This window comes from Gymnoscopelus microlampas, assembly GCF_963454915.1.
Source record: "Gymnoscopelus microlampas genome assembly, chromosome: 23".
Lineage (NCBI taxonomy): Eukaryota > Metazoa > Chordata > Actinopteri > Myctophiformes > Myctophidae > Gymnoscopelus > Gymnoscopelus microlampas.
In genome coordinates this window covers 24131899-24145764 of record NC_139960.1, presented here as the reverse complement: position 1 = coordinate 24145764, position 13866 = coordinate 24131899, and the positions used below count along the sequence as shown (strand labels likewise).

The following is a 13866-nucleotide window of genomic DNA, read 5'->3' as shown; positions in this document are numbered from 1 at the left end:
AACAACCAATATTTACAAGTGACTTTACAGAAAAATAAGCCCAATGTCGCTTATAATAACTGGACATGGCAACCCTGATGGGTGCTCCTGCCACGCAAAGCTTGCTGTTCCTATTGGCATTGGGGCGAGCCAATCACCGAGGAGGACATCTAAACGGATGTTTCCTTTGACCAACCGGTGTTGAAACACAGTTTGGGGGCGTGAACAAGTCTTTGGACCAATCAAAGGGATTACATTCAAGGTTGCGTCCCCAAACCATAGATAAACGATAGCCTCCCATAGCCCCGGGCAACGGCCTGTCGCGCTGTGATTGGTTGGTGTGTCGCGTTGTTAAGGCAGCCGCTTGTTTACAGTGAATCTACACAACGTGTTTTGTGTTTTTGTTTGTTTATTTTACAATAGTTCCTTACATCTCTCACACACTACAAATCTCACAGATACAATTTTTAATTTAAGTTTAAAGGGAAATTTCACTTTCAAATGAAATAAACACTTAAAAAAGTAATGGAATGGTATTTATAAATGAAATATCCCTTTGATGTTGGAGTTATAGGAAAACAAACAAACTCCCTCATTGCTGTCCACAATTCATACAACATGGACAACGTTTTATGTATTAAACCCACGCATTTATACAGCTGTGCTGTCCCTCCGGACTATGGGATCCACAAGGTTAATCCTGTCAGAATGTTTTAAGTAAAAGTGTCAATACTCCAATGTAGAAATACTCTGTAGTAAAAGTCCAGAATTCAAAATTTACCTGAGTAAATGTACAAAAGTATTGGTATAAAATGTACTTAAAGTACCAAAAGTAGAAAGTATACTCATTATGCAGAATGTCCAATTTCACAAGTTCAATATGTATTTTTAAAAAAACTTTTGAAAATAGAAGAAGCAATAAAGCCACACTAGGACACCTGTCCCCAGTGATGGAAAGTAACTAAGTGAATGTACTCAAGTACGTACTTGTACAATTTGGAGGTATTTTTTACTTTACTGGAGTATTTCCAATTTTCAATACTTTTACTTCTACTCCAGTACATCTAGAGGCAAATATTACAATTATTTGAAAACTTTTTATTTACTAGTTACTTTGCAGATATAAATGGTTACATTTTTATTATTATAACAAAACATACATTAACCACTTCAGCCCTTCTAAACTTTGGCTATTTGAAAATAGCCACTCGATCATCTATTTTCCAAAGATTTTAATACATTTCATACACCTTGTGAAACGGGGCATTCTGCATAATAAGTACTTTTACTTACTCAAGTACATTTTGATTATCGGACTTTTCTTGTAACTAGAGTATTTCTACATTGCAGTATTGATACTTTAAGTACAAAATGTTAGTAGCTTTTACACCACTGCCCAGACCAGGCAAGCAAAGTTAAGTAAAGTTAAGTAGCCTAATGGATTTTCATGTTCGCCTGTATTTTCAGGTGAAATGTGATTGATTTCTATTCCATTGATTGTTTGTTTATTTGTTTGTTTGGTTGATTGATTGATTGAATACTTTATTAACAGTTTGCAAAAAAAGCACAGAAAGTACAGTTTAATACAAATAGGCCTACAATGCTAAAAGGATTGAACCCAAGAAAGCAATATGGCTTGTTTCCACTGGGTTCCATGAGTATTCAATTCATCGAAACATTTAATGACAGACAAATATACAATACTATGCAAAAACATCATATACGAGTTGTAGGCCTAATCAAAAAGAAAAGGATGTAAGGCGTTAATGGAGCAGCACACGCCACATCATCATCATCATCATACAATCCTCAAAGCAAAAATATAGCCTATAGGCTATATCTCAAATCAAAAACAAGTCATTTATTTTTGGAAGTGTGTTCTATTTAGATAACATCATTATCCATTGTCTTCATTATACATTATAGGTGTAATGAGTGAATCTTAAAAATGTTTTAATTGAAAACGAGCTATATTGAAAGATGAAACCCTAACCCTAACCCAAAATTATATTTTAAATAGTGTTTACATGGATATGAATGCATAAAAAGTCAGCTATTGATTTTTGGAGTATTTGGTTTTTTTCACGGGTCAAATTTGACCCGCTAACACCAAAAGTGTCAGCAGGTTTGCAAGGGACCCACGGGTTAAGTAAAAATGTGAGTACCATTCTGCATAATGGGTACTTTCTACTTTTGGTACTTTAAGTACATTTTTATACCAATACTTTTGTACTTTTACCCAAGTACATTTTGAATTGAATTTTTACTTGTAGCAGAGAGTATTTCTACATTGCAGTATTGATACCTTTAAACAATGTGAGTACCTTTTCCACCACTGGGTGGGTGCCACACAAAGGTCCTTATTTGGACCGTTACAATGCTTTCCCAGTTTGAAGGATGACGTCAACGTTGCTTTGGTGGGTGTACCCTGCTTTCACGTCTGGGTGTGGCACTGGTGGTGCCCGTTAGACAAGACTGTTTTTATATTGCTCACATCAATAGGGCACTTGCTTAAAAGTGTGACACACACAGTGCTCATCTATATTTAGATTTGGGCTGTAAACATGGAGCCCTGGCTGAGCCTTAAATTCAGCTCTGTCCCAGATGTGTCAACTGAGAGCGCTTCACAGCAAAGTTCTTTGGGGCCCAGGTGTGTTCTTTTGAATTAATGAAATGTATTAATATTCAGAAATAATATTGAACATAAAATGTTACTTATTGTATTACATATTGCAGTATTTAGACTTATTTCAGAGGGAGATACAGAGAGAGAGAAAGTGAGTGAGAGAGTACACATGCTGTCCTTGAGATTGAATGGAAAGTGCAGCAAATATTGTGCCTGTGTGTGTGTGTGTGTGTGTGTGTGTGTGTACAATTGAGATCACCATGTTTGAATTTAGACTTTATTTTCAAAAGACAGACTTTGTGTTGCACTGACTACATTAAACTGTTGAAGCACTACGGAACTCAAGAGTTTTTTTTCTTTCTTAACAGGATTTTAAACCATATTTTTCACAATATGTACAAAATAACTTGAGACTGTACATTTTAAGTATATGTTTTTTAAATGCATTATCAACATAGCGTACAAAAATTCCAAGACAAGAACATGCATTTCACCTACTTACAACTATGGTCCGTCTTGCCAAAACAAATATAGCTCCAACGGAAGTCATGGAACCCCATTGTTGTCCATTAAAGTATTAAAACATGTCCCAGAGCTGTACCATTGCTTTGGTCAATGTAATTCATCATTGTGATGAAATCAGGCCATTGTCATTTTTCCTGGAAGAATGTCATAGGCTTTTTTCAACCTCCGGTGAAAAATGACAATACTGGTGCTAATCGCAATGGTGAATTATGTTGACCAAAACACCAGTATGGCTCTGGAACTTGTTCTAACAAGGTTTTGGACAACAATGGAGTTATATGACTTCCGGATTTGATCCAAGGCTTATCTAGAATCGCAATGGTGTTCCAACAAAATAAAAAGTACAGTGAATGTTAATGACAAGAGCAGTACACCATTCTAGGCCAAAGGCACCATCAGTGGACCAACCCCCAGGATTAAGCACATCTATGATAAAGATGCTAATTAGTGATTGACACCATCAAAAGAAACCTCTTGGCCCATTCAATCCGGGAAAGCATCCGTGTCATTTTTTCAATGTTGCTTTATACACCGTATATAGGAACTGAAGTTTCTGAATTTTTTTAGGATTCTTCTCAATGAATGAAGATTGTGTTAATGGACACTTGATTAATGTTGCCGCTCATCACAAAGTCCTCATTGTCTGTTGAGCAATTGGTCTCAGAATGTGTTAGTATGGCATCATACACACAAAAAAAGCGTGATGTGTACACCGTGAATTTTCTAGCAAGACAGAACATACTTGCATGCATTTTCCACTCGTTTTTTTTTATATACGACATGTTGACGATACGGAAAAACTAAACTTTCTCCAGCATGAACTTCCAAAAACCATCGGAACAAAAGTTATCGATTCACATACGTTCAAAAAGTAGAAATGGCAGGATGTGACCACTGATCCTGTCTCACTCACATAACATTAGTCTTGCATATAATACACAGATGAAAGGGAATAGCGCTTACATCTGAATGATATTTTCTTTTAAATATCTTATTTATTTTAGAATGTCATTTTCTTTCAGCGGGTCTCTAGGACTGATTTACTTTGCATTAACACCCCCCCACACACACACATTTCAGAGAAGCATCACCAGGCTCCAGAATAATATTGGCATCCTAGAAATCTGTGGAAAATGTCAAACTCGTCTCCAAGCATGAGTAAAAATGCAACCTCGACATGGAGTTGGCACACAGTTGACTTGAAGTAATTTGCCCAGTGTGTGGCAAAGGTCGGATTCTTTGCCACTCAATATCACCGTCCATAAAGGAACGATAAACAAAAACAAAAAAAAAACCATGACATTCAAAACTGGAAGGAGAACCTTCAGAGAAACTCGAGACCTATACAGGATCCAACCCAGTCGATCGGGCAAAATTCTAGCATTTCTCACTCACTCAGACACATTGTGGGTGTGTGCGTTTGTGCGTTTTGTTTGTGTTCACATATTGAGGCTAGCGGTGGGTGTGTGAGGTTAAAATAGTAATGTTCAGATATCAAAAGGCCTCTTGTCCACCAGCCATGTATTTATGTGTGTGTGTGTGTCTGTGTCTGTGTCTGTGTCTGTGTGTGTGTGTGTGTGTGTGTGTGTGTGTGTGTGTGTGTGTGTGTGTGTGTGTGTGTGAATGTGGGGGGTGGGTCAGGATTCTGCCAGTGAGGGCTGCTGGCTGGGCGCTCCATTCCGTGTACGGAGCTGTGACTGGGCTATATCCGCCAGGGCACTCTGGATCTTCTCCAGCAGCATGTCCCCGCGGTAAACCACCTCTTCTAGGCGAGCCGCAGCATCATGGTTCTCCTCCTCTAGCTGTCGTAGACTAGCTGCCTGGTGACAACAGAAGAAAGCTTCTTTTAAACAGTTTTCCACATTTCCTTGGTGGCCAGCACGTTTTATGTCATAACTGAGGAATCACATTCCATTTCTCTTGACTTCAGTGCAGGAATGTTAAAACACAGTAAGACAAAAATGTTTGATGAAGTAGAATGTCAAGACAAGAATGGAAGAGCGATAAAGACATTTCTGACGCGATTTCTGAGGTGGTGTCCAATCACTTTGGGCATCATCATTGTGCACCAACTTAAAAGTAGGCAAAGTCTAAATACTTTTAATGCTCTCAATACATTAATGATCATTATTGATCTGTGTGTAGGCAGCAAAAAGTGTGATATGAACAGTCAGTTTGTCATCTTCAGATTGACATGGTATGACATGTAACAACAGTGTCCCTAAAAATGTTGAGAGTGACTGTCAAACACAGACAGAGGGATGTTTACTTTGGAATAATCCCTCAAGCTACTGTACGTTATGTACTATTCATACCCAAGAAGACCCTGTGCCAAGACCCATGCTTGTTTTAGCAGCCTGCATGTTAATAAAAGTCAGACTCAGATTACAGCAAAAATAATTATAGATATCTGCCAGCCATTTCTTCATATAGCCTAGCCCAGGGATGTCAAACTCATTTTAGGTCACAAGACGGATTTGGTCAAATGTGACTTCATACGGGACAGACCAGTTGTGCACGCTTGTGCGTTTTTTCTCAATTGTTTAGTTAATAGTTTTTCTCAAGCGTATTTTTTTTATTTTTGACAGTGCCACTGTTCCCAAGCCATGCAGCATAGCTATATACCGTCTTATACACCTTCCCTTTCACTCTGGTACCCTTCCCTTCAGTCAGAAATCACCACTGACATTTTACTGCATCCATTCCACCTACTGCACTCTCTTCTTCACCTCTCTGCAGCATTCACCATTACTTTAACAGTTGACCCCCCTCAAGGACCCCTGGGGCCCCCCAGACCCCACTTTAAGAACCAATGCCATAGGGTACTGGATGGTAACTTTTAGAATATCCCCTTGGTTCTCCCTGTTTGACGGATGTAAAGCCACTTGGCTCCCCCTGTTGGATGAACAGTAGAAATAAGAGGGCAGCTTGCTTACTTGCAGTTGTGCAGTGGACTCCTCACTGGGTAAAGAATCAATAAGGACATCAACATCCTTTGCTGTTCGGGCAATCAGTGCCGCAAATAGTTGGGCGTATTCTGGGTGAAGAAAAGTACCATGTTTAAATGTAATTGTTAAATAATTACAAGAAATATGATTCTATTAATGCACAAACTTACAAGACAAAACAAGCAAGCTACCTTCTGTGGGATTTGATGGCTGGTCCTTGTTGATGGCCGTCTGAATGTTGTTAAATGATGCAGGTGGCGCACATTGTTGCAGGACCCCAATAGCATTGCAAAACTGATCTGCCAGCTGCATACACAAACGGTACATGTTTATATTTGTGACAGTAACAAACAGTGGTGGTAAAAGTACTCACATTTGTTACTTAAGTATAAGTATCAGTACAAAAGTATTGGTATCAAAATGTACTTTAAGTACCAAAATGGGTGGGCTGAAGTGGGTAATATTATGTTTTGTAACAATAATCAAAATCTACAAAGTAACTAGTAACTAAAGTTTTGAAATAAGTAAAAGTACAATATTTGCTTCTGAGCTGTAGTGGAGTAGTAAAAGTTTTGAGAAATAGAAATACACAAGTAAAAAATACCTCAAAATTGTACTTAATACAGTACTTGAGTAAATGTACTTGGTGTAAATGTAAATACTACTTTACACCACTGGTAACAAACACAAAAAAAATGTGTGCTGTACATTACTAACCAGAAATCCCAGTTTTCTTGTCACTATAATACGAAGAACAATGGACTATTCATTTAGCACAAACCAGCAGTGGTGGAAAGTAACTGAGTATATGTACTCAAGTACAATTTTGAGGTACTTTTACTTTACTGGACTATTTCAAATTTGCAATACTTTTACTACTCCCCTACATCTCAGTCAGAAATTAACTTCAGTTACTTTGTAGACTTAGATTATTATTACAAAACATACATAAACCACTTGAGCCCTATTTAAACTTTGGCTATTTTCAAAGGATTTTTACATTTGAAAAACTTGTGGAGTGCTTTCACTTTTGGCACTTAAATTGCATTTTGATACCAATACTTTTGTACTTTTCCCACCACAGCAAACCAGTCACTCATTCTTCACAGATTCATCACACAAAATAAGCAAATGAGCATTACGCTAGCGTTAGCAGCATGATCGCTCGCTCTTTTCGTATTTACTGACATTTTGCTTTACACCACCACGTTTAAATTATATAGTCAGAGACACCACTGTTACACGAGTCGGTGTTCGCAAGGGGATTGTTTTATAAACACTAAAAAACAGGTAAAATTGTACATTTGCCATACATACCGAGTTGACTGCATCTTGAAGTTGCGTTAGCCTGTCTGCCATGTTTGTAATCTGGGGTGCGAATAGCGTTGCCAGGTATTGTGAGAGAATCAAGCAACCAGGTCTAGGAAAACAAGCCCAAAAAGAAGCAACATGACATTTGAAAATAGCCAATCTACAAACTCACAACACGTCACGATGCGACGAGTTGTGAGCTTGTAGATCTGCCATTTTCAAAAACTCTTGAAATAAAATGTGGAATATTTTGAAACATTCTAACACAAATAGACACAGTAGACTACATATAGCCTGGGCAGCATTCCATTTCGGGTATATGATCCGGTCGGGAGCGGAAGTAAAAAAAAAAGTGGCCAGATGGGCAGAACCGGAAAAACGTCTCACCCCAAAATAGGTCCGTCCTAATAAAATCCTTGATGCGGCATAGTTTAGCTTATTTTTTAAATGTAAATGTGCGTGCACTCTCCGGAGACTATTTAGCGTCAGTATTATCCCACGGGGAAATTCTATTCCATTTAAATAGGGATTGGGGAACCAAAACAAAGCGGCACCGCAAAACCGGATGGGCAGAATCCGGAAAGAGGATTCTTTTTTCTTTCTTTTTTTCAGTAGGCGTGGCCTAGACCGGATCATATGGGTCTTTTCGTAACGCAGACCAGGCTTTCCTCCGAGGTGGAAAGACTGGTGATGCGAGGTTAGACTACATATACTAATTTGGGGGTACATGACACGAAAATATTTGAGAACCACTGGTTTAAAAAAACAAACAAATCGGAAGCAAGCCCAAAAGCAGCTACACTTTAGAAACAAGCCCCAAAAAACGCAACTAACCAATATTTACGAGCAACTTTACATAAAACAAGCCCAAAGTCGCTTATAATAAGCAGACATGGCAACACTGTCTCGTTCTCGCGAGATTGTATGGGCACTGTAAGTATAATGCATAGGGTGTCTTTTTCCTTACTTAAAACACTATTCGAATTAGGAATATTTTAACAATAATAATAATAATAAAATATATAATGATACATTAATACCAGGTGAATATTAGACTCGTAATACATTTGAATCTCCGTTACACATAATGCTGGTAATGTTTGTAACAGAACCGAAGGAACTAGGAAGCAGTGTTAGAAAAAGTACTCATATTTCTTACTTAAGTAAAAGTATCAATACTGCAATGTATAAAATAACATTTACTTGAGTAAAAGTACAAAGGTATTGGCATAAAAATGTACTTAAAGTACCAAAAGTAGAAGGACTGGAAGGAACTATATGAAGGTAGCCCTGTGGGCTAAGAGTTGAGGAAAAAACCGCACTAGAGGTAGAGGAGATCAGCTGAGCTTTAGTTCAACCACAAAATGCACCGTTAGAAGGCTTGATCAGTCAGCAAACCATCAACATCATTCAGTGTTTCCATCATTTTTGATGGCCGATTTGATCTAATTTGGTGAAATGCTTTTGACAACATCAGCTTCAGGTTATTGATTAATGGGAAGGATCAGCACACATACCCACCAACACCACCACCAGACAGAGGACAGGAAGTAGCAGACTGTGATGATGTGCACTTTAAACTCTCCAGGTACAAATAACCTTTGGTTTACTTGGGACAAAGTAAAATAGTTTAAAGATTGTTCTCGGTACTTTACTTGGCCGTTTGTTTTTAATGCAATGGTGAAATGTCTTTGAATCTTTTTTGTGAGATTGCACTTCTGCTAGTGTGGCTAACTAGTTAGCCCTGATACTTGACTGTCATATCATGACGGTCATGGATGAACATCAACCTGGTGTTTGCACTTTCTCCCTTTTTGGCCCGTATATCTACATGAACGTTCAGATTTCAAATGTAAAGTGCTTACCTCATGGCCACGGATGTTACAATTCTGTTCCGGCCCCCAGAAGTACCCGTATATTCCATATTGTCCAAAATAAAGCATTTTAATCCGATTGGTGGCCATTTTCTCATAGAGTTATAATGTATCAGAGTGCAATACACCTCCCAACCGATAGGCTCGCGTAGTTGAAAGCATATGGCGAAAATACGAAGAAAATGGCCACCGATCGGATTAAAATGCTTTTTATTGAACAATATGGAATATACGGGTACTTCTGAGGGCCCGTACAGAATTGTAACATCCGTGGCCTTGGGATAAGTACTTTATATTTGAAATCTGAACGTTTATGTAGATGTACGGGCCGTAACTGGAGAAAGTGCAAACACCAGGTTGAAGTTCATCAATGACTGTCATGATATGACAGTCATGTTTCAGGGCTACTATAGTGTGGCTAACAAGCTAGCTTGTAGCAACAAATATTCCTATTTGGCTAATGTTAGCAGAATTTCTCCTCACTCAATATTGTTAAAGAAGAGCTGTTCAGTGGTTATAGCTTAATTAACATTGTCACCACATTTAGTACAGTCACAATCAACGTAATATAACCCTTATAGCAAGTAGTGTAGCATTTAACAACAAGGAAACGACGCGTTAGCTGGGGAGAATTTTCTGACTGACGACAACTGCTTATAAGTGACAAGTTACAGCTAAGCAGTGGTGGAAAAAGTACTCAACTTGTGGTTAATGCTTGTTTTGTAATAATCACATCAACAAAGAAACTGGTGACTAAAGTTTTCAAATAATTGTAGTGGAGTAAAAGTACAATATTTGCTCTGAGATGTAGAAGTAAAAGTATTGGAAATTGGAAATACTCAAGTAAAGTACAAATACCTAAAAATTGTACTTAAGTACAGTATTTGAGTAAATGTACTTACTTTACACCACTGCAACTAAGTGAACTGCACCCTTTAACAATACTCTGGTAAGACTGGTATTAGAGGGTATTGTTATTACTAGCATAATAATAATAATAATACATATTTATAACTGATACATGATCAAATGATGGTCCGTGCCTCAAATGCCAAATCAATAATGGACCTTGATATGAAAAAGGTTGAAAACCACCGGTCTAATGGAATGACAAGCTTATGACTAGCTCAAGGCCCTGCAGGGAAATAACAAAATAATATCATTTTCTTCTTTGTTTCCATTTTTGTTTTCTCAGGCATGGCATGCACCTTAGAAAGGGTTTTGGCAGACGCCAAGTCATTGGTGGAAAGGCTTCGGAACCATGACAATGCCGCTGAGATGTTAATTGAACAGACAGCAACACTCAACAAGAGAGTTGAGGCCATGAAACAGGTAGTTTCTCACAGATATAAAAGTACTTTTGTTTCTATATAGTTACCAGAGAATGTTTCTGTAGTATATGAGCACCCATATTATTTCTACACCATACAGGTGTTTGTTAGTAATATGTGTGTTCAGGAATTCATGAAGCTGGGGCCGGGAGGAGAACAATATGAAGCGATGGAGGTTGTGGTAGTAGTATTGGCAAGAATCTATCTTATCTACTTTCACCCCTGCTCTTTTGGTATATCTTTGAAGCTTTCCCTTGAACAAAGTGGGTGCTGTTATTGAGCTAGAATTCATGGCATGCTCTGGTGGTTCAGCCAGTTAATGCACATGCACACACCTATTCACAGTCACACCCTATGCAGCAAAATCCTGTGTTAGTGTAACTCTGAGGTTAAGAATGGACATTGGTGGGTGCAGTGCCACTCCAGTGCACAGAAGAAAACAATCTTCTCCCATTTATACTCGCACTCAGTCAAAACCACGATTTCACGGTCTTCATTGTATTGAAGATACCTTTTAAATGAATTACCTTCCTGATTTATTGAGCCAATTTGACCATAAATGTATCTTGTTTTCCTGTTGACAGTACCAGGAGGAGATTGATTCACTAAATCAGGTTGCACGGCATCGGCCCCGATCAAGTCTCGTTCTGGGAATCCAACAAGAGAACCGTCAAATCCGTGATCTACAGCAGGAAAACAGAGGTATGCAGTACATAGTTATTTTGATTTAATTGCTCCTTTTTATTTGTTTATTCTTCATATAAATTCAAAATCTAGCTAAATGGTGCATTTATATAGCGCTTTTATCCAAAGCGCTTGTCATAGATTGTGCATTACATTCACACACACGTTCACATACCAATGTCGGAGGAAACCATGCAAGGCACCAACCTGCTCATCGGGAACAATTAGGGGTTCAGCGTCTTGCTCAAGAACACTTTGACACTAACTCTGGGGGAGCCCAGGATCGAACCTGGAACCTTGCGGTTCCCATCCGGGAATCACGCTACAGGAACAGGAGATACGTAGGCTCCTGCCCTATGGGCCACATTGCTCAGTAAGGCTTACTTGTACTTTTATGGCCCTAGATTTCTTAATTTCTCTTAAATAAAAGGACTCCTAAATCACATTCCCATGTTCTGTCACACTGTGTCAACCTGCATTGCACACTTATTTGTTAAACCATCAATTAGACACAGTTGTTGCCGTGTTTGTTTCCGATGTTCTCGCAGAGCTGCGGACGTCTCTGGAGGAGCACCAGTCGGCCCTGGAGCTCATAATGACCAAATACAGGGAGCAGGTTTTCAGACTCCTCATGGCTAGCAAGAGGGATGACCCGGCCATTGTGACCCAGCTGAAAGAGCAGCACACCACGGTATGCTTGCTAATATGATGCATATTCACAACCTAGACATTGAAGATGAGTTACTCGTGCAAATCGTTATTACTTAGTTTGGCAGTCCTTGAATGAATAGCGATAACGTTCAAATATTTGGACATAAAATTCTTGCTTTTTAATTGTTCCTATTTCTTTGGATTATTTGCAGGAAATGCAAGCACACATAGATAAGATCAATGAGATGGCCACGGTAATGAGGAAAGCTATTGAAGTGGATGAAGAAAAGCTATGTGAAGATGAGGAGAGGATCAAGCAGCTAGAGGTAAAATTGTTAAAAATCAACAGACACACACGACACATGATGTCATTGCCGTGTGTGTGTGTGTGTGTGTGTGCGCGCTATAGAGACTTTATATAAGCTGAAAACAAAAGGGAAATCATTCACAATCACTGACACAAACAAATGTGCTTGTTTGTGTGTGCAATAAATGCATTCTGTCTGTACTTAGTATGTGAGATTATTATAACCTGAACTCTACACTCTTTTCCTTCAAATTGACGGCAGCTGGAGAACGCTGGTCTCCGGGAATTGCTGGGAATTAGTCGAGAGGCTTTCCTCGTGCTCTCGACTAAGAGAGAAGACCTATCGGAGAGCACGTCGCTCTCAGCGCTTCTAACGAGCGCCGACATCAGCTTACGAAAGAGTTGAGGCCCGTAAAGCCTGAATGGACTACATCACACTAGCCCAGCCACTACAGTACTTTGTAAGTCCAGGTCAGATACCGCTGACAAATTTCTCCATAGACTCTTAACGGACAATCCCCACAAGGTACATTTCCAGCATGATTCCAGTCTATATGTAAATCATACATGAACAGTAAACAGCCACTTCAACCACCACCCCACAGCACTGTCGCTTCTTATTTTTGTTGATCAGTTGCGGGTACTTTTTGTTATGTTTGATAATTTGTGATTTCCCAGCATGCATTGTGCTGAATGGAGAGCCTGTGGTGCCTATGAGGTTTGCAAGATTGAATGCGAAAACAGGAGCGCTTGGAACAATTGTAATAAAATTGCTAATGGAAATAAGCTTGTTTTAGGTGGTGTTTTATGTTAGTGCAACACTTGAGAAGCCCATTTTAGCAAGTGATGTATTAAAAGCATACAAGGAAAAATCATATTGCAATCTGCAATAAAATACAAAATCTCTGAAATACTGTCTATATTTGCAAGAGAAGTGCTGTGTGTTTGTAGATTGTAAGTATTGCGTAATACTGAGTATTCTATGGATTAATCTTTTATTTCCATGTCTTAAGACCAAGCAACATGAAGCGCACAATTTACACAAAGAAAATATTGAAATAATGTAACAAGAGACAAAATAAATGTCACATGTGACATATTTATTCTTAACCAACAATTGTAAATATACCTTGTTAACTTGTGTTGAAAAGGGCATTTAAGTCTCATATCTGCCATGTTGTGTATGTATGTAAGCTGTGTGTAGGATGTCTGTATGTACTGTATGTATGTATGCCATTTCACGGTATCTGTAGGCCTACAAATTCAAATACTATACGTCCACATTTGTGCACATTTTGGGATGAAACCACACATGTTCATCTTGTTTAATGTCCTTTTTACTACTTATTTCATGACAGTAGCTCAAAAGCAGTTAGAGAAAAAAACATTTAATCGGCATAACGAGGAAGTTATAAAGCTTCTTTTTTTTAAAAATTACATTTCTTTAGAAACACAAATTGGGCGGAAAAGTATTTTTCCGCCTTCATGCTCTGGCTGCCTTTTTAGTTTTTACGCAAATGACGAGATGAAGAAAACCCATGCACGTTCACATCACGTGAATAATGATTCGATTAGTTGCGCGTCGACTTCGCGCGCCGAAAACAGCCGATCTACAAGCCAAAACGAGTAG

General features: G+C 38.6%; 2 protein-coding genes across 2 annotated transcripts; one reads left to right on the top strand and one right to left on the bottom strand.

The window, feature by feature from the left end:
• Positions 1 to 4616: 4616 nt before the first annotated feature.
• On the bottom strand, positions 4617 to 7502 carry med21 (mediator complex subunit 21). The gene is made up of 4 exons (XM_084050245.1): positions 7396 to 7502; positions 6270 to 6384; positions 6067 to 6167; positions 4617 to 4950 (listed from the first exon to the last, which is right to left on the bottom strand). Exons 1-4 carry the CDS (start codon positions 7435 to 7437, stop codon positions 4768 to 4770), a joined length of 441 nt encoding a protein of 146 aa, XP_083906371.1. The 5' UTR covers positions 7438 to 7502; the 3' UTR covers positions 4617 to 4767.
• A 1208-nt stretch (positions 7503 to 8710) lies between these two features.
• fgfr1op2 (FGFR1 oncogene partner 2) lies at positions 8711 to 13362 on the top strand. Its single transcript, XM_084049999.1, has 6 exons — positions 8711 to 8977; positions 10459 to 10595; positions 11179 to 11296; positions 11827 to 11969; positions 12142 to 12255; positions 12499 to 13362. Exons 1-6 carry the CDS (start codon positions 8953 to 8955, stop codon positions 12640 to 12642), a joined length of 681 nt encoding a protein of 226 aa, XP_083906125.1. The 5' UTR covers positions 8711 to 8952; the 3' UTR covers positions 12643 to 13362.
• The last annotated feature ends 504 nt before the right edge of the window (positions 13363 to 13866 follow it).